The sequence below is a fragment of the Myiozetetes cayanensis genome, unplaced genomic scaffold, assembly GCF_022539395.1.
Source record: "Myiozetetes cayanensis isolate MyiCay16 unplaced genomic scaffold, myiCay2020 scf3, whole genome shotgun sequence".
In the NCBI taxonomy this organism is placed as follows: Eukaryota; Metazoa; Chordata; class Aves; order Passeriformes; family Tyrannidae; genus Myiozetetes; species Myiozetetes cayanensis.
The window spans coordinates 800,813-821,744 of NW_026087521.1; the positions used below are offsets into that span (position 1 = coordinate 800,813).

General features: G+C 59.5%; 1 protein-coding gene across 1 annotated transcript in view; it reads left to right on the forward strand.

Annotated features, from left to right (window-relative positions):
- SHANK3 (SH3 and multiple ankyrin repeat domains 3) overlaps positions 1-20,932 on the forward strand; it is a 227,683-nt gene that overhangs the window by 203,998 nt on the left and 2,753 nt on the right. The window contains exon 22 of the mRNA XM_050325020.1: positions 5,765-8,102. Coding sequence (XP_050180977.1) covers positions 5,765-8,102 — 2,338 coding nt within the window. The remainder of the gene's footprint in view (positions 1-5,764; positions 8,103-20,932) is intronic.

A 20,932-nucleotide genomic window follows, 5' to 3' on the forward strand; every position in this document is an offset into this window, starting at 1 on the left:
AAAAAAAGGAGATTAAAAACCCTCCTTTAATCTGCATCAGGAGAGATGAAATCCGAGTGGGAGATGCCCTGCTCAGAGCAGGAATAGCTGCAGCTGTCACAGCACATCCCAGCAAGAAACCCAGGGAAAAATCCCACGTGGCTCCAGTGATGTCCCAGCCGGGATTGCCGTGCCTGTCCCCACCGAGGGACGATCCCTGCCGGGGGGGGGACACGGGAAGCACACCCAAAGCAGCACCTCTGAGAAACCTGAGGCTGATTCCTGTGGAATTCCAGGGAAGCCAAAATAGCCAAGAGCCAAACAGGAGAAATTGGGTTGCACTGGGCTCGTTTTAGAAGTCCTTGAGCTGTCATTCCCCACCCACGGCAGCGGCTCAGCCCTGCACAGGCAGTTGACTTCATGATAAAAAAAATCACTACTGTGAGCGAGGAACGAGCTGGAAAACGAGCAGGGGTTGGGTGGTTGGGTGGATTTTTGGGGAAGAAAGAGAGAGCTCCGGGTGGCATTTGCATATTGCACAGCTGCTTTAGATTCCTGGGGACTCGTGAGGAAAGATCAAAAGATTCCTTTCGTGTTAAGAGCTAAAAATTCCCGGAGATAAAGGTGGTTAACCCCCGCCTGGCTCCAAGGGAAGCGGGATGGGAGGAATATTTCGACCAAAATGGGAAGGAGTGCATTGCAGTGGGGAGGCTGGGAGGGAAGATAATCCCTGTCAGACTTCCAAGAGAGCTGCCACACCATCTGCTCCGGCAGCAGGAGTTAAAAAACACTGGAGAGAGAGGCTGCAGAGCCACCCAGTCCCTTCCCAGAGCAAACTCCAGAGGATGGAGATGGTGGTTTTTGCAGGGATGGAAGGAGAGGGGTGTCCCCAGGGCTGTGGGGGGGAAGATGCACCGTCCTGCCCAAGTGCTGTCATGGTGTTCAAATTGGCATGAGGATCATCCTGGAATGGTTTGTGTGGGAAGGGACCTTAAAATCATCCAGTGCCACCCCCTGCCATGGGCAGGGACACCTTCCACTGGCCCAGGGTGCTCCAAGCCCCGTCCAACCTGGCCTGGGACACTTCCAGGGATGCAGGGGCAGCCACAGCTTCTCTGGCCAACCTGTGCCAGGGCCTGCCCACCCTCAGTGAAAAAACTCCTTGGATGTCAAGTGCCTCCTGCTCAGGGGTGTGTGTGCCCATCCTGGGCACCAGGGCATGGTGATGCTCATCCCTGGGCATCCCAGGATGGAGATTCCTAACCCTGGGCACCAGAGGATGGTGATAACTCTCCCACTTTCCAATTCTGGACACAAGAGAATCTGTGAAACTCGGCCCCCTCCTGTTCCCAGGGCTGGGATTGGGAGCTGCTCTTCCATCCCTGCCTTGGAAAGCAAGGCTGGGAGCAGAGGGGTGGGCCCTGGATGGAGCCACCTCATTAGCCAGCCCCAATTAATGCAGAGGCAGGTTCTCCCAGGGATTTGGGCTGTTATGGCAACCGGCCCAGAGGCATCATGGAAGGGCTTTGTGTTTTCCTGGGAGATTAGTAATGCATGGAGCTTGCTGGGAATGGCAGAGGGGGTTGCCAGGAGCCAGGCTGCACCTGGGAGCAGATTCCCACTGCAGAGCAGGCACTCTGAGTGCTGGGGGGCAGGACTGGTGCTTTACTGGTCCTTACTGGTGGCTCCGTTTTGATTCCAGCTCTTTATTCCCGCATGTGTCGACCTCCAGTTTTGATCCCTGTTGCTCCTTAGGAACTGTGTGTGTGTCCCACTGCTCTGGGGACAGTGTGTGATGTCTTAGGGAAGCTGAGAGCCCAAATATCATAGAAAGCAGCCAAAGATGCTCCTCCCTGGTCAGGGGAGAGGCTTCGTTTTGTCCCTGTGGTCGCATTTAAATATTGGTAAGGAATTTCCTTCTCTCCTGGGGACTGTTCTGTACAAAGCTGTGATGGGTGGAGGAGGTGAACAGGAGAATTCACAGAATCCTGACAAAACCTTGGCTGGCATCTGGTGAGGCACAGGCAGGCACAGGTTGGCCAGAGAAGCTGTGGCTGCCCCTGGATCCCTGGAAGTGTCCCAGGCCAGGTGGAGCAACCTGGGCCAGTGGGAGGTGTCCCTGCCCATGGCAGGGGTGGCACTGGATGGGCTTTAAGGTCCCTTCCCACTGGGATTCTCTAGGGAAGAACTTCTGTCCAGGTGACACTACCACAGGCTGCCCGGAGAGGCTGTGGAATCTCCTTCCCTGGAGATATTCCCAAGCCATCCGGACACATCCCTGAGTACCATGCTCTAGGGAACCCCACCTGAGCCGGGGGTTGGACCAAATGACCTCCAAGTGGTCCCTCCCAGCCTCCCCCAGTCTGTGATGGCTCAGAGCTCAGTGCTCCAGGGAATCCTGCCCAAGTCCAAGGAGCGCTGCCAAGGGTTTGGGAGAGCAACTGGTGCCAGGGTGAGACACGAGGCCTGACTCAGCTGCTCCTCACTGGCAGTGGCTGGAAACCAAGGGATGGCTGGGAGGGATGAGCAGCACTGCCTGTCCCTGTGTCTGCTCTGCCTCCTCAGGCAGGAGCTGCTGCTCCAGGCTGGGCTTGGCGTGCCCGTGATGCTGCTGGAGGCCAAAGGCAGCCCCAGGGTGGGCACAGGCCCAGGGCAGGGATTGTCCCTGTGCTGGGAGCTGGGGAGGCCCCCCTGGAATCCTGGGGTCAGTTCTGGGCCCTCAGACAGAGCCATGGAGGGGCTGGAGCGTGTGCAGGGCAGGGAAGGGAGCTGGGAAGGGGCTGGAGAACTCCTGAGGGAGCTGGGGGGGCTCATCCTGGAGAAAAGGAGGCTCAGGGGGGACCTTCTGGCTCTGCAAGTCCCTGCCAGGAGGGGGGAGCCGGGGGGGGTCGGGCTCTGCTCCCAGGGAACAGGGACAGGACAAGGGGAAACTGCCTCAAGCTGTGCCAGGGGAGGGGCAGGTTGGATATTGGGGAATTCCTTCCTGGAAAGGGCTGTCCAGCCCTGTCACAGCTGCCCAGGGCAGGGGGGAGTCCCCATCCCTGGAGGGATTTCCAGGCCCTGTGGATGTGGCACCTGGGGACATGGTCAGTGGTGGCCTTGGCAGTGCTGGGGATGGTTGGGCTCGATGGGCTCACGGGGCTTTTCCAACCTTAACAATTCCAGGATTGTGTGATCTGTGGGACCAAGAGCAGAGCTGGAGAAGGGGAGGCTGCAGAGAGAGTCATCAGCAGAGCGTGGGGGGTGAGGAGGCCCAGGGAGGAGGGAGGGGATGAGTAAGGACGTGGTTGTTTACTCAGCTCGGCGCAGGCTCCTCGAGCAGGAGCTCGGCAGGACCGGCAGCTGCAGGTAGTGAAGGCAAAACCTGCCAAGGTTCTCTTCCCTCCCACCTCTCCCATCGCTGAGCAATCCTCAGTGGTGGTTTTCTTGCTGAGGAGCAACAGGAGATGTTTGTTTTCCCAGGGAATACAGACTATTCCTCTATTCCAAGGCTTGTTTTCACTGTCAGCTTGGGAACCAGGGCTGGGACAAAATCAAAGGATAATTCTCGTTGGAAGCAGGAGGTGTCAGCTCTAAGCAGGGTCAGCTGTGACACAGATCATGTTCCTCAGGGTTTTAACCAAGTCTGGTCTCCCCCTCCAGGGGCACAGATCAGGTGTGGGATTTGGTGCCTGTCCTTGTTGGGATTCACGGGGTTCCTGCTGGTCCCTTCCCATCAAGGTCCTTCCTAGATGTCTGGCTGGCCATTGTCCTTGGCAGTGCCCTGGATGTGGCTTTTCATGGTGCCCCTGCACTTTGCAGTGCCTTAGATGGGGTTTTCCATCGTGTTCCCTGACATGGCAGTGCCTTGGATGTAGTTTTCCAAAGTGTTCCCTAAAATGGCCGTGCCTTTCCGTAGGCACTGACAGGTTTTCCATACTTGGAAGGACAAGTGTCCCTCCTCATTTAAGAAAAACATGGAGGAGGGGTGGGATCTGGTGGTGTCCCAGCGTCACCCCTGATCCGGCAGCCACGACCAGGACATTCCAGGAGGAAGATCCAGCTTCCCCCTGGATTTCCTGCGGGAGCTCCGTGCTTGGCACATCTGTGCCCATCTGCAGGCCAGGCAGGGTGTTCCCAGGATGAGTTCTCCTGGCACTGGGCCCTGTCCTGTGACAACCAGGGCACGGTGACCGAGCTCAGTGCTGCCCAAATATCCTCGTTTCAACTCCTGGCCATTCCCAGAAATAACCACGAAGGCAGGACTGGTTTTTTGGATCGTGATGCTGCCGAGACCATGACAACGTCTCTCCCGAATCAAACCATGGCTCCATCTAGTGCAGGATCCCATCCCAGGCACTGCTGGCAAGCAGATTCCTGGGGGGGGAGGGAAAACAGGGCACAGATGAGATAATCCTCCTGAATTCTCCTCACTCAGGGGGTTCAGGGCACAGAACAGCTCCAAAAAGCTCCTCCGTGGCTTTGTCCGGGCTCCCTTTGAACCTGTTCCGTGCTGCCGGTTCATTATCCCGCCTCGGGATCGCAAATCCCCAGACTGTTCAACAAAAATAGCCCAGCTTTGAGCACGAACAACAGCATGGGGTGAAAGTCCAGTACCAAAATCCTCCCTTTTGTCCCCATTGGACTCTGCGTCGGGTGGAATTGCTGACGGATCCCGGGCGCGGTTGCTGGAGCTCTTTGGTGCCAGTGGACGGTGCAGGAGGAGCATTTTCTGGAAAGGAAAAGCTTTAGAGGCAAAAAAAAAATCCTCTCGGGAGCGGTTTGAGACCTTGAGAACGGCGGAACAGGGGCTGGGAAGGAGTTTTGGTGAGCGAGGGGTGAGCACAGGGAACGGGGGTTGGGATGGGTGGGGGTGGGTTGAGGCCGAAGGCTGGAGTGCGGAGGGGGGGGGGATTGTTGTATTAATGGATTGTAGGATCATGGAATTGCTTAGAATGGGTTGGGTTGGAAGGGACTTTAGGTCGTCTGATTCCAACCCCCAATTTTCCCTCCCCTTCAAAATCCTCCCGGTCTTTCCCAGAGCGTTCCCAGTGCTTGGAAAAGCTCTGGCTGCGCACCCAGGGAGCTGGTTTGCGGCACGAACGATGGAACCCGGCTTCCTTGGGCGCTCCCAGCGCTCGAGATCCCATCACTCGAGTCGCTGCTAGACCCTGCTGAGCTCAGTCTGGCACATGGGAACATATGCGGCCCCTCGGGGAGCCGGGAGGTGTGACGGGAGCGGCGCGTGCGGAGCCCGTGCCGGTGGCGCTCGGCTCGTCTGGCACGTTGGCAGGTGGTGTGGGGAGGGCTGGTGGAGCACGTCTGCAGTTCTGTCACTGCAGAGGGCTCAGCCTGGTGGGGAAGGGTTGGGCACAACCCCCTGCCAGGAGCTAAACGGGTGGGAGACGCCGTGGCTGCGCCGAGGGACGAGGAGCAAAGGGCCAGATGGAAACGCTCGTGGAGTCACAGAATGGCTTGGGTTGGAAGGGATGTTTAAGCTCATCTCATCCCATCCCCTCAGCCATGGGCAGGGACACCTTCCCCTGGACCACGTCGCTCCAAGCCCCACCCAACCTGGAATCACAGAATGAGTTGGGTGGAAAGGGACCTCGAAGCCCGTCCAGTGCCACCCCTTGTCATGGGCAGGGGCACCTTCCACTAGCCCGGGTTGTTCCAAGCCCTTTCCAGCTCGGCTTGAAAAGATGCAAAGTCAACTCAGATAGAAGCTGGGGCAGCAACTGATTGGTGGCACTCTGGGTTCTGTGGGAATGTCCCCTCTGACGTCACTGTTCCCCTTGTTTTCCAGGAGAAGACGAGAAACTTGCTGCTTCTTTGCTCGACGGGAAGTTTCCCCGGAGCACATCCATGCAAGACACTGTTAGGGAAGGACATGGGATTCCACCGCCACCCCAGACAGCCCCACCCCCGCCTCCTTCTCCCTATTACTTCGACACAGGACCCCCTCCATCCTTCTCACCGCCCCCACCCCCAGGAAGAGCTTACGACACCATCAGATCAAGCTTTAAGCCCAGCCTGGAGGCCAAACTGCACGGCCTCCCGCAGGTCATCAGCGCAGCCGAGATGTACGACCAGGCCAGGACTTCCATCCCTTACCCCGAGCGGCAGAAGAGAGCCCGATCCATGATAATCCTGCAGGATTCCTCCCATCTCCCCGTGGAGCCCACGGAGATCCCCCGGCCCGGCCCGTCCGCGACCCCCCCGGAGAAGCTGAAGCGGAAGGGGAGGGTCATCGACAACCCCTACGCCAACATGGGGCAGTTCAACGTGAGCCTGTTCGCGCCCACCAAGCCGCAGAGGAAGAAGAGCCCCCTGGTGAAGCAGCTGCAGGTGGAGGACGCGCAGGAGCGGGCGGCGCTGGCCATCACCGGGGGCTTCAGCAGGGAGCCCTCGCCCACCCGCCGGGGCCACCGCCTGGGCGGGGTGGAGTACCAGCACCACGCCGGCATCGCTCAGGTTGAAGCCACGAGCATCCCCTTTGCCACTGCCATCGCTGGCGTCATGAAGGACCGAGACCGTCGCCTGGATGAGAGGCGGAAATCCACTGTCTTCCTCTCGGTCGGGGCCATCGAGGGGACGCCCCCCCCGCCCAGCGAGATGCCGTCCCTGCAGCAGTCCAGGTCCATCGATGAGCGGTTGTTAGGAAGCCGAGATGTTCTACTGCCTTCCCCCGTCTCAGCTTTAAAGCCATTAATTAGCAGCTCATCCTCGACGTTCATCCACCCCCTCACGGGAAAGCCCCTGGATCCGAACTCCCCACTGGCGCTTGCGCTGGCCGCAAGGGAACGGGCCCTCTCCACCCAAGTCCCATCCCGGTCGCCCACCCCGATCCACAGCCCCGACTCAGACAGAGCAGCACCCCTGTTTGTGGACATCCAAACCAAAGAACCAGAGAGGGGCGACTTGGAGAGCTTGGTGTCCCCCGCGTACTCCCCCGGAGGCAAAGGAGTGATCGGAGCGATCGGAGCAGACTCTGGGACTTTGGCCCCCGCCAAGAGCCCGTGGGGGACTCCATCCACACTGAGGAAAGAGACCGAGGCCCGAGCGGAGACCCCGGGGAAGGAGGAGAAGAAACCGGAGGACAAGAAGTCCATGATCATCAGCATTGTGGACACGTCGCAGCAGAAGACCGCCGGCCTCATCATGGTCCACGCCACCAGTAATGGCCAAGACGAGATAGGACTTGAGATAAAAGAGGAGACCCCGGCCGTCCCCGAGGCTTGCACGGAGCCGGCCGAGTCCCCCAAGGCAGAGCCCCAGCCCAGCCCCGTGGGGAAGCCCCCGGTCAGTCCCGCCGCCGACAAGACGCTGGGCCAGGGGAGCTCGGAGGAGGAGGTGGAGCCCTACACGGTCACGCTCCCGCCGGCCCAGCTGTCCTCGAGCGACGAGGAGACCAGGGAGGAGCTGGCCAAGATAGGGCTGGTGCCTCCGCCCGACGAGTTTGCGAACGGGGTCCTGGTCACCACCCCCGGCACGCCCGTGAGCCACCTGGCTACGCCCAGCACGCCATCCATACCAGCGGCAGCAGTAGCACCTTCTACCACTGGCGGAACACCCTCAGGGAAGCCCTCTGATGCCCCCGCAGCCCCGGAGTCCGCCGCGGACTCGGGAGTGGAAGAGGTGGACACCAGGAGTTCAAGCGACCATCACCTGGAGACCACAAGCACCATCTCCACGGTCTCCAGCATGTCTACGTTGTCCTCAGAGAGCGGGGAGCCCACCGACACATACACTTCCTTTGCGGATGGACAAACTTTTATACTCGAGAAGCCACCAGTGCCTCCAAAGCCAAAACTCAAGTCCCAGCTCAGCAAGGGGCCAGTTACTTTCAGGGACCCACTTTTGAAGCAGTCTTCGGACAGCGAGCTCATCTCCCAGCAACATGCGGCCACGCTGGCGTCCGCCAGCATCGGCCGGCCACGCTACCTCTTTCAGAGAAGGTCCAAGCTATGGGGGGACCCCATGGAGAGCAGGCCCATCCATGGGGCTGACGATGACAAGCCAACTGTGATCAGTGAGCTAAGTTCCCGACTCCAGCAGCTGAACAAGGATACGCGGTCGCTGGGGGAGGAACCGGCCGGGTCCACCTTAGATCCCGGGAAGAAGTCGCCGGTGGTGGCGGCACGGTAAGGCGCCGGCGCTGGCCGGGGACGGGCGGGGGGGCGCGGAGGGGAGGACGGGCTGTGCGGGGGTGTGACTGTGCTGAGTACCCGGGGTGCGTTTTGAGGGGCGTTGCAGAGGTGGCAGGAGCTCGGAGCCGGGAGCTTCCCAGGAGCTGCCCCGGAGCGGTGGGATCGGCGCGTGGCGGGTCGCTGTCGCTTTCCCCTCCCTCCCGTCGCTCCGTGTCCCTCCTGTCTGGCGCTGTCGTGACGCTGCTGTGCCGAGTCCTGGGTTTCGCCCTCCGTGTTTGCTCCTGAGCGACCGGCAGCGAACGTGTGTTTCTCTAGTGCTTCTCGTTCCAAAGGAGCTCCAGATGTTGTCCCGTGTCGGAGCCGTGGGCAGTCCCTGCCGGGTGGGTGGGTCACTGGGGTGATCTGTGGCATCCCCCAGACAGGACACAGCAGCACCAGCCTGACCTGTGCCCACTGAGCCCCATTCCTGCCTCACCCACCCAGCCCTGAAACCAAACCAGTCCAAAAACATCTAAACTGGAATCCAGAGATTGGAGCACAAACCCTGATAAAGCTTTCAAAAAGAAAGTTAAAGCAGGAAGTGACCCAGAACCTCCAGTGTCACACTGCCCTTTGAGGTGCAGCCCCACAACACCTTCCAGAGCACAGAGCCACCCTGAGCAGTGCCACCGGTGTCACCCAGAGGCTGCCAGGGGCCTGGTGAGGTACAGGGAGCTCCGGGAGAGGGGCAGCCCTTCCCTTGGAAAGGCTCTTCCCACCAAACCTCCACGTGGTGCTGGCACAGCAGATGACATGCCAGGCTGTGGTGTGAGGGACCAAGTGTCCCCACGTGTCCCAGGAGAGCACGGGGTGGCTCCAGCCTCCCTCTCCCTGTGGTGCCCTCGGCAGTGCCATCCTGGTGGCACCACCTCGGGGGTACCAAACTGGGGCTACTGGAACTGGACCTGGGGGTCTCACTCACCTGGCAGGTACCTGCACCCCTTGTGCAGGTGGCAGCCATTCATGTCCCACCCGGGGTCCCTCTCGCTGCCCTGCTCAGGTCCTGTGCCGGATGCATTTGGGGACCCTCTGGAATCGGGTCCCCCACAGCTCAGTGCCAGCTGTGCCCCCCCTCCAGTGGTGCTGGAAGATCTGGGGGCTCCCAGGTTTTAACAGCAGCTCCAGCTGTGCATCCCTGCCAGGCAAGGGGAGCCCTTCCCTTGGGAAGGCTCTTCCCAAAGGCTCTTCCAGCCAAACCACCACGGCCTCTGGTGATCCCTCCACGTGGTGCTGGCACCTCTGGGGGGCTGTTCTGGGGCCCCCTGACCCCTCTCACTGGCTCTGATGAAGGGGCTGTGAGTCCTCTGTCTCCCAGTGACTGCAGGTGGGAACACATCCCTGTCCCCATCCCTTCCCTGGCCTCCCCATCCGTGCCTGTCTGACCTCCTGATCCCCCCACAGCAGGTACCCCAATCTCCAGGAGCATCCCTTCTCCATCCTCTGCTTCTCTTCAACCCCCTCCCTGCCCTCCACCACTGCTTTCCTGCGATCCCTGTGCTTCCCATGCCACTCCCCAGGAGCAGCAGAGCCCCTGAAGCCTCCCCTGCCCTCCTCGCTCCAAACCCCCTCCCACCACCAGTGTCTGGCCCTTCCAGCTATCCCACAGAGTTAAACATTCCCATTCCTTTTCCCAGAGTCACAGCCTTTCATCTCTGAGATTTTCGTGCTCCCAGTTGGTGGCAAAGACTTGAAATATTTCCCAGGAAATGGGCTGTAAATAGAATATTTAATGATGTCAGTCCCTCTCCCGCATTGTCCAAGTTCCTCTCTTTTATGGAATTGCTGTAAATTCAGGAAATAATGGAAGGAGCAGTTAGGTAAGAGTGGGATGACCCAGTTCAGGACATGGTTTCCAGGCCCTGGAATTGTCTGGACAAGGACAGGGTCACCTAAACCTCCCTCAAGAGCTGCCTGGAGCCAGAGGTGTCCTGGAATCCCACAGGGAACAGGGACAATGAGGTGTCCTTGTGTCCCACAGGATACAGGGATAATGAGGTGTCCTGTAGTCTGGGAATGTGGACACTGAGGTGACCTGGAGTCCCACAGGGATGAGGACAATGATGCATCCTGGAATCCCACAGGAATGGGTCAGGGAGGTGTCCCAGAGTCCCACAGGGAACAGGGATACTGGGGTGTCCTGGGGTCCCACAGGGATGGGGACACCGAGGTGTCCTGGAGTCTCACAGGGAATGGGAAAGGTGAGGTGAGGGGATGGGGACAGGGAGTGGGAACACTGAGGTGTCCTGGAGTCCCACAGGAAGCATGGACACTGAGGGGTCCTGGAGCCCCTCAGAGATGGGGGCTGTGAAGTACCCTGGAGTCCTGTAGGGTGCAGGGAATTTCTTCCTGCCCTAATTCTGAATTTACAGCAGTTCCATCCGAGGGCAGGGATTTCCCTGCACGTGACAGCTCCAGATCAGACCCTGGAGCATTTTTTTCCCTCCCAGAGCTCTCGGGGTGTCCTGCCTGGGCAGCCTGGGATGAGAAGACACAATCCCTACCTTCCTCCCTAGCTCTAACTCTGGCTCTGTCTCCTTCCAAGACGGGCTCCCACGGAAGGACGTTTGACCAGAGGGACTGAGAAAGAGGCCAAGAAAGACTGAGAATGGGAACGTGAGGTCAGAGTTGAGGAACTGATGGAGGCAGTATTGATTCCATCCCCTCCCCGGGACCGGGACAAGGCACATCTGTGTGCCCAGGCTGAGAGGGGCTCACCTGGCACAGCTTCTGCGCGGTCCTCACCGGTGGTGACGGTGACAGCAGAGCGGAGGGACAACTTCCTTTCATCCTGTCCTTGGGAATAAGGGATGGCCCCTGTGGGGGGGACACATGGACTCAGCTCTGCTGGGAGCTGCCCTGGCAGTGGGAGGCCAGCAGCACCTTCTTCCTGTTTAGCGTGGAATCACAGAGTCACTGAGGCTGAAAAAGCCCTCTGAGCCCACCAGATCCCATCCAGCACTGCCAAGGCCACCACTGACCATGTCCCCAGGTGCCACATCCACACAGCTTTGAAATCCCTCCGGGGGTGGGGACTCCCCCTCCCTCCCCGCCCTGAGCAGCCCATTCCAGTACTTTACAATCCTCTGGGGGAAGGAATTTCCCCAATATCAGCCTGCCCCTCCCCTGGCACAGCTTGAGGCCGTTTCCCCTTGTCCTGTCCCTGTTCCCTGGGAGCAGAGCCCGACCCCCCCCGGCTCCTCCCTCCTGGCAGGGACTTGCAGAGCAGTGATGGATCCTGGAAGATCCAGCCCGCTGAGCTGCGGGAGAGGGATGAGGTGTCCCGGTGTCTGTGGCTGCTCTGGAGCTGATCCCGAGCAGCGGGAGCTGATCCCGGGCAGTGGGAACTGATCCCAGACAATGGGAGCCGATCCTGGGCAGTGGGAGCCGGTCCCGGGCAGTGGGAGCCGATCCCAAACAGCGGGAGCCGCTCCCAAACAGCGGGAGCCAATCCCAAACAGCGGGAGCCGCGCGAGGCCCCCGCAGCGCAGCGGGCTGGTTGTGTGACACCCGTGTCCCCAATAAAGCTGACGCTGACGACCGAGCGGTGTGTGCGTGTGCTTGGGGACCCGCTGAGTCCCGGCCCGGGTGACTCCACGTGCCAGGTGACATCCCCGTGCCGTGTCCCCCCTCCCCACCGTCCTGTGCCCGGCCGCGCCCATCCAGGCTCCTGTCATCCCTCACCCCGCACAGTCCCATCGGATCCGCCCCTCCCAGCCGGCTCCCAGTGACTCCCCGGGAGCATCCCGAGTGTCCCGGGGCCGTCTGGGGGGCTCCCGAGCCGGGTCAGGGGTGCTTTGCCGAGGGGTCGTGGTGTGTGTGTGTGTTTGCTCGTTTGCTTGTCTGTTTATCTTTAAGCGACAGCCCAACACGCCCAAAAGTGTCACGTGAAGCAGAATTTGAGCTGCCAAACGGAGCGTTTCAGGTGCTGTTCTGCAAACCCACCACTTGCTTTGTATTTCTACAGATCTGAGAGAGAGAGAGAAGAAAAATAAGCCCTTGGGGGCATTTAGTTCCCAGGGTAAAGCTGCCTCTTTTTCCTCAACTCCTCGATTAATTCTGTTTCAGTGAACTGGTGTAACATCCCTGGCACAAGCTTTGAGCCGCTGCAGATACAACCCCCTGTTTCCTTGTAGGCTTCGGGTGTTTCCTGGTGGCCAAACTCCTGTGGGAAGCAGAGCTCTGCTCCGAGAGTCCAGGGAATTGGCCGTGGAGAGCAGATGGAAGGGATTGGAATCGCTGAGGGCAGTGGAGAGACGTGCACTCAACGCCTCTCCAGAGGGAGGGTGGGAATATTGGGAGGGGTTTTGTGTGGCAGCGAGGTTTGGAGAGGAGATGGCCCCATGTGGGAAGGAGATGGTCAGGTTTGGATGGGACACGACCGAGTTTGAGGATTGAGGAGGAGGAGGTGGCCAGATTTGGAGAGGAGGTGGGCAAGTTTGGCGAGGAGGTTTGGACAGATTTGGGAAGAGGTGGGCAGATTTTGGAAAGAGGTGGGCAGATTGGAGGATGAGGTGGGCAGGTTGGAGAACGAGGTGGGCAGGCAGGAGGACGAGGTGGGCAGGTTGCAGGAGGAGGTACCCACCCTTGGCACGGTTCCATCCCGCTTCCTGCCGCTGCCATCGAGCTTGGAGATGCTCAGTCCACCTCCACAGGTGCCTAAAAACATCCATGGCTCCGTGGATTCCTCTTCCCAGGGGAGGTTTCTGCAGGGAGGACACAAACATGGACATGCTGGTGGGGCCCAGGCCTCGCAGGGGGGGCTCAGGGAGGCAGGAGCTCACTCAGGGAGCCATTGCTCTTCCTTCCAGGTTGCCATGGCATTTTCCCAGCATTCTCCAAGGATGTCAGGCTGAGGATGGGGAGCTTTTCCATCAGCAGGGCCGTGGGGAGCACAGGGAGGAGCTGTTGCAGTTTGGGCAGTGGAAAAGCCGGAGTTTTTGGAGGGGCTGCGATCGAGGGAGCACCCCCAGCCCGTGATCCCAGGGGATCCCGAGCTGCCACCAGCCCAGAGGCTCCTGCCACCGGATCCAGGGAGGGGTTCTGATGTTGCTGTGTGCTGCCTACAAGGAGACAGGGGCTCCGGGTCTCAGCACGTGTCCGTGTCACAGCTCCGCTGGCTTCACCCATCCCGTCACTGCCATCACTAACCACTCACCCTCATCCTGCCAGAGCCACTGGCACTCTGCCTCGTGCTTGGCCAGGCCTTGGGAGATCTGGGAAGAGCAGTGAGGGGTGGCTGGGTCTCCACGAGGTCCCACCAGTGCCAAAGGAAAGAGGGAAGAGGGCAGGTCTGAAGGGTTGGTGGTGGATGAGTCTGGCATGGGATGGTCCCACAGCAGGGATTTGTCACCTGCTCCTTCAGGGCTGTGTTGAACAGAGGTGGAATTCCCAGGAAAAGGGCTTTTCCTTTCCATGGGGAAATCCAGAGAGACCATTCCAGTCTGGGTTCCAGCAGGAGGCAGAGGAGGGAGGAGGGAGCTCCACGTGCTGCCTTCAGGGCGGCTCTGAGGGACCTCCCACAGGGAAGGGATTGCCTTGGGGAGTCCCAGGGGCAGCACACCGGGAGATGGGAATTCTTATGTGGATTCCAGCTTTAAATTACATTTTCCTGCTTAGAAGAGATCAGAGAAGGACAAGAGACACTTTAGTTATGGCATAAGCAGCTCTGACCCTGCCAGAGCTCCCTGTAGGAAATACCTCCTGACACCTGGGGTTGTTCCCAGTTGTCCCTGCTCCATGAGGGACCACAGGCAGGACAGAGCTCCTGGCTGAATCCCCATCCCCAGAACTGCTCCAGACAAACCACAGCTGGAGGCTGAGACCCTCCTGGGTGGGGGAGGCACGAGGGGGGGAACAGCCACAGCACCTGTAGCTCCTCTTGCTCTGCTCCATCCCTGCTCCAGGTGGGCACCAGGACACAGCAGGACACATTCCCCAGGGAATAACCACGTGCTCCTCCCAAATCCCTCCACTGAGGCGGCTCCAACAGCAGCTCCCGGGGCTGCTCCCACCCACAGACCCCACCTGACTGAGGTGTCCACGCTCCCAGCACGGCTCCAGCCTTTCCTCCCCATTCCACCTGTGGAAAAGGGATGGAATTTGGAACAAACCAGGGATCGTGTGGCGTTTGTAGCCACTGTGCCAAACGTGGGAGCCCCTGGCACGGGCAGGGGGACGGGGAGTCCTTGCCCAGGTGAGGTGGCCGTGCCATCCGGGAGGGAAGAGGCCACTGACCCCCTCCTGCTGGCACAGCCGAGGGGTGGGAGATGCTCAGCAGAGCCCCCAGCAGGGATCCCAGCCAACTTCCACACGGAGGAGCCGTGGTTGTTCCCTCTGGGAAGCACCAACTCACCTGCAAGGTGTAGCTGACCTTTAGGTGTAGCTGATCTTGTCACCAATCACAGGGGGAGACACGGGGAAAGTCGGGAATTGTATCGGCTGCTCGGTGTTGTTCTTGCCGTGGGGCATTTTTTCTCATGCATATGTTGTTTCCTTCCTTTCCCTGCCCTTCCCAAACCCCTGTCCCGTCCCTTCCCTCTCTCCCTCTCCTCCTCCCTCTCCTCCCAGCCCGTCCAACAGCTCTGTCGCTGTCCAACCCTCCAGGCTTTGGCTGTCCAATCCATGCAATTACAACCGCCCCATTTCCCATACGGACACAACCTCGACCAGGGGGGCCCAGCCCGATATTCCCTGACCCCACAACTCCGACTTGGCCACTCCCTCAGCCCCCCGGGGGTCTCCCCATCCCCGGGGTGGGACGCGCAGGGAGCGCCGGTGCCGCCCCCGCGGTGCCCCCCGCCCCGCCCGCGCCTTCCCCGGGTCCCTCGGGATGGAATCCGCCCGCCCCCTCTCCGTGTGGAGCTGCCCGGACCGGAGCTAACAACATTCTCTCTCATTGCCTCTCTTCCTGCTCTCCATCTGCATGTCCGCGCTGCTCTGTCTAGAACCGCCTCTGGCCTCCGGAGGGTGGGCGAGTTGTGTAAGTGAGCATGTTCCCATTCCATAGCAATCACCTGTCTTCCCGCTCCCCCCCTGCCCCCCCGGCGATCCCAGGGCTCCCGGGGCCGGGAACGGGCAGTGGGCCCGCTCTGGAATGTGCGTGTTCCCGTCCCATCCTGGTGTGCCCCGGTAGCATGTCCGTGTCCCTGTGTCCCTGTGCTGTGGTGTCTGTGCTGCTCCTGCTGCTGCTGCGGTGAGGAAATTCCCTTGGGCTTCCCGTGGGATTTGTGGACTGTGTGGGGAGGGATCCCAGGAAAGGCTGAGCAGGGGAAGGGAACCCTCAGTGCAGCTCAGCCCGTGGGAGACACCCCAGACAGGGAGGGAGAGACCCAGGAAGGGTGAGAGAGACACCAGGAAGTGGGAAAGGACCACGTGAAGGGTGGGAGAGACCCCGGGAAAGGTAAGAGACCCCAGGAAGGGTGGGAGAGACCCCAGAAAGAGTAGGGAAGGACCCCAGCAGAAGTGGGGAGAGATCCTAGGAAAAGTGGAAGAGACCCCAGCAAGAGTAGAGAAGTATCCCAGCCAGAGTGAGAGAGAACCAGGAAAGGTGGAAGAGACCCGAGAGAGTGGGAAAGGACCACAGGAGGGATGGAAAAGGCCCCAGGAAGGAGGGAGAGACCCCAGCAAGGGAGATCTGAGCCAGCTGCCCCCCCGCCAAGGAAGCACATCCCCTGCCTGATCCCAGCAGCTCCCCCTGTTCCATGGATGCACAAGGGTAACTCCGTGACTTCCCCGTGTTGGGGTGTCCCAGGGTCACCCTCTGGGGCAAAATTCCCATGAAACAGAGGTGGCAGCACCTTGGTGCCCTGAGATCCTGCTCCAGCCCAATCCAGGGTCCTGCAGGCAGGGCACACCCCCAGGTGACCCGGGGAAGTCACCTGAGGCTGCAGCAGGAAAATCAGGATCCAGAAAACTGACCCCCCCAGCTCCCAGCGACGGGCACTGGAGGGATCCTGCTGGCAGAGCTCCTCGGCCGTGATTCCAGCAGGTCCCAGTTGCTTCCAGAGCTGCTGGTATCCCTTTCTCAGCCCGCGGCTGCTGAGCTGGGAGCGCTCACCAGGCTGGGACAGGCGGTGGGATCCCGGGATTGGCTATTCCTGCCCATCCGTGGGACTGGGTGGGGACGATCCCCGGGACTGGGTGGGCACTGCGGGGTCGAAGGGTTCTCCCGTGGGAATTTCCCCAGCCTGCATGGCCAGCTGTGTGCTCTCGGTTGTGCTTCCTCCGTGTTGTCCGTGTGTCCCGTTGTCGTGCCCGTGGAGCTCCATCCGTGTCGCTCCCTCGTGTGCCGCAGCCCCGGAGCCCTCGGAGCTCTGGGATGGCTCCTTGCCGGATCTTACTGGTCGTTCTCTGCCGAGTGCTGAATTCCCGAGGCTGCAGCCCCGTCCCGGGGCCCGCCTGGACGGGGGGAGAGCAGAAGGGCAGCGCAGGATCCCGACCCCCCCCGGCAGCGCCCGGGGCTGGGAAGGGCTGCCATCCCGCTTTCCCGATGCCATGCCTAGGGATCAGCCCTGCTCCCGGGTGGAGCAGAGGGGTGGGATGGCACAGCCTGGAGCGCGGCTGTGCCCGGAGCGGGGCGGTGCCGCAGGCTCTGCTCCCAATCCAGGCCCCATCCAGCGGTGGTGGGGGGAGGCGGGGGGCTCATCCCATCGCATCCGCCCACTCCTCATTCCTGCAGTGCTGTCACGGAGCTGTCCGCGTGTTCAGGGGGCACGGGGGGACCTGCCCCGGGCTGGTGCTGCGGGAGCTCCTCCCGGGGCTCTTCCCACGGGCTCGTCCCGCGGCCGCCGGAGCGGGACAGGCCAAGTTCAGCTGTTCCTGCCCCGCTCCTGCTCCCAGAGCGTTTGGGGTGGTGGCAGGGCCGGTGTCCCACAACGGCCGTGCCATCCCAGGCCCACTTCACCCGTGGGACCGTCCCTGATGCTGCCACTGTGTGTGGGAAACCCTTGGATACTGTTCCATCCGTGCCCAGTATCCCTGCTCAGCTCCCAAGATCCTGCCCAGCTCCCACCGTGAGCCAGAGGAAGGATCAGGGTCAGGAGCAGGGTGAGGGTTAGGATTGGGGTCAGGATCAGAGCTAGAGTTAAGATCTGGGTTGCAGTTAAATTTAGGGTCAGGGTCAAGCTTAGGGTCAGGTTCAGGGTTGGGGTTAGGATCGGGGTTAGGGTTAAGTTTGGAGTCAAAGATCAGGTTTACAGTTAGGATCACTATCAGGGTCAGGGTTAAGATCTGGGTTGCAGTTAAATTTAGGGTCAGGTTTAAGGTTAGGGTCAGAATCAGAATCAGGATTAGGATTAGAATTAGGGTTAGATTTAGGGTCAGGTTTAGGTTTAGGATCAGAATCAGGATTAGGATTAGGATTAGGGTTGAATTTAGGGTCAGGTTTAGGTTTAGGATCAGAATCAGGATTAGGATTAGAATTAGGGTTGAATTTAGGGTCAGGTTTAGGTTTAGGATCAGAGTCAGGATCAGGGTTAAAGATCAGCATCAGGTTTAGCATCAGGATTAGGATTAACCTTAGCATCAGGTTTAGGATTATGGTCAGGATCAGAGTCAAATTCAAGGTTAGGATTGGGTTTAAATTTAGGGTTAGGATAAGGCTTATGGTTAAGTTTAGGATCAGGTTAGGGTCAGAGTTAAGTTTAGGATCAAAGTAAAGGGTTAGGTTTAGGGTTAAGTTTAGGGTCAGGCTTACCTTCTGTCTTGATCCAGCAGGATCAACAGTGTCCCTGACTGTGGGATCCCCACTGGCTCTCACTGGTCCCTGCTCAGCTGAGCCCCTTTAAACTCATCCTTAGCCCAGGTGTTTGTGATTAATCCCTGTCAGGACAGGCTGCTCCAAGCCCGGGGTATCCTGGGGACCAGAATCAAGGACACGGAGTGCCAGAGCAGATCAGGGCACCCCCAGGTCCCCAGGATCAGGATTTGGCTGTCGGTGACATTCCCAAAGCTGGGTCTGAGGGAAGCTGAACAGCTCAACTGTCCCCTCCGTGTCCGGGCCTGAGGTGTCCCTGCAGCTCATCCAAGGCCAGCAGGACACAGGGAAAGTCCCACATCCTGATTTTCTAGGGATTTCTAGGACTAGGAGCTTTCTGAGTGCAGGAGAAGGAGAGACAGGCTGTTCTGACCCCTGGATCCTGCTGGAGTCTGTGGGATGGTGCTGGTGAGCAAGGAAGGGTGGAGGAAGGTCCATAGGAAAGTCCATAGGAAGGTTTGGAAGAAGGTCAAGCACTCATTCCATAACCCTCATGGAGGGCTCTGCCACGGGGCAGCTCCAGCAAAAAAGAAGGAATGGCTTGGATTGGAAGGGACCCAGTGGTCCTGGAGTGTGTGGAATGGGAATGACCTGGAATACGGGGCTCTGCACGTCGTTGCTGGCAGTGATGTTGAGTGATGTCGAGGTCTGTGTGGATCCTCCACCGCTGGAATTCACGGACCCACAGGATGGTGGAGAAGGGAATTCCTGGCTCCAAGATCAGCTTGGACGTGGTCACAGCACGGAGCTTCACATTGGAGCTTTTGGGAACCCCTGGCCCCCAGTTCAGCCTGGATGTGGCCACGCTGAGCTCCACATCACAGCCTTTGGGAATTCCCATCCCTCAGCTCAGCCAGGATGTTCACAGATGGCACCGAGTTCCATGTGGGAGCCTTTGGGAGAACACTGAGAATTACGGAGCCATCTCGTTCCTCGTTGGCAAGGGTTGTCACCCAGGAGACAAGTCCTCCAGGCAGGTCTGAGGATTTGAGGGCCGTTCTGGACCACTGGAGCACCAGCACGGAAGCCTTGCCGAGGAACAGGGAAGCGATTCCCTTGGGAGCACTCGGAGCGCGGTACCCCCGGTGCTGAGCCTGCCCTCGCCTCTGCAGCTCTTGGAGATGCTCAGACTGAGATGTGGAGTTCAAAGGAAGACTCTTCATCCCTTAATGACTCATTGGAGAGATCGGCTCCTTAACACCTCCAGGAACAGCATTCCCAGAAGGCCCAATTATCCGTCCTGCAAGCCCATAATCCCTTTTCCTTCAGATAGAACTTCCCTCTCCATCAGCCGGAGTTTCTCTGCTTGTGATCTGCTTCCTGTGAGACCTGAGCTCCCTATTTTATGATTCTGCTGCCTTTCCAAAGCCTCCTCTTCCTGGCTGCACCAAAGGAGCAATCCCAGGAATGATCCGCTGCTGCCACGCTCGGGAGCTGCCAGGACTGGGATTCATGGATTCAGAGACCGACTGAAGGAGCTGCCACATCCCAGCTCCTGGAGGAACCTGGAGCACCAGCAATGCCACTCCCACTCCCTCATGGCTGCCACCTTTCTGAGGGCCTGGAAAAGACACCAGGAAGAGCTCCGTTGTCTCACTGAGCTCCGTTGCGTGGACTCATTGCCTTGAGGAGGAGCGGATGATTCCACAGGACTTGTGAAGCCTGGGAAAGCTGAGGGCTGGGATAGCAGCAGCCCAGAAAGCGAGCCACTAGTTTGTCTGGTGGTCCCTGAGGAGTTAACTCTGGATCTGGAAAGGCTACTGGAGCCAGGGGCTGTCCAGCTGCCTGATCCCAGGCTGGAGAGCAGCGCTGCCGAAGGGGCCGGGAGCCAGGGACACACTTCCAGAGGGCATGGCCAGGCCCCAGCCAGTGCTCCAGGGAGGAGGATGGACCTGCAGGTGACACCTGACCAGCCACATCTCCTGCCCCCTCCATTCACCTTCCTGGCTCTGAGTGTGTCCAGAATTCCAAGCGGGAGTGCAGCAACGTCTGTGCATCCGTGGGGTCTGGGAGAAACACCCACCTTGGAGCGTGCAGTGCTTCCTTGGCCTGTCCATGACTGGTGCCTTTGGGTCTTCCAGCAGACCAAAAACCTTCTCTCCATCACTTCCCATGGAGCCAAGGTCCTTGGATGGGCTCTGGACGGGACATGGCCACGTCCTGTCCTGGCACTTCTCCTTCCCTGTCTGCGCTCGAGCCCTCAAGGACGTTCAGCTCTTCCCTGTTGGAGCTTCCCGAAGGTGATTCATCGTCCTGCTGCCTCTCAGCCCTCCTCCACTGTGCCAGGGAGGCGGGGAAATGGGAATTGGAGGGAGTGTGCCTCAGCCTATGGACCTGCAGTGGTGTTCAGCTCATCTCCCCAGGGCCATCGTTGTGAGGAACCGTCAGAGCTCAGAAACGTCCCCAAAATGAGGATCTGGCACCATGTGACACTGGTGGCACCGGCTGATAACAGGGACTGTAGCCCTCAGACTCCTGGTGCTGCCAGCAGGATTCCAGAGTGTCCATCCATTCCAGGAGGGAGCTGGGATGGGAGGCAGAGCGTGGAGATGGCAGGGAAACTGAGGCACCACACTACGCCAGTGTGCAGGAATATTATGGGTTAGCTTGGAGGACCAGTGAAGTGACAGTGCTTGGACAAGACAAGGACAGGACTAGGATAGGATAGGATAGGATAGGAGATAGGATAGGATAGGATAGGATAGGAGATAGGATAGGTTGGAATGGGTTGGGTTGGAAGAGACCTTAAAGCCCACCCAGTTCCACCCCTTGCCATGGGCAGGGACATCTTCCCCTATCCCAGGTTGCTCCAAGCCCCGTCCAACCTGCCCTGGGACACTTCCAGGGATCAAGGGGCAGCCACAGCTTCTCTGGCCAACCTGGGCCAGGGCCTGCCCACCCTCACAGCTGGGAATTCCTTCCCAGTATCCAATCTAGCCCTGCCCTCTAGCACTAGGAAGAATCACGGTTCATAGGATTCATCCTCCAGCATCCAAATTTTAGATCTGTTTCCTTTCACATTCCCAGGGTC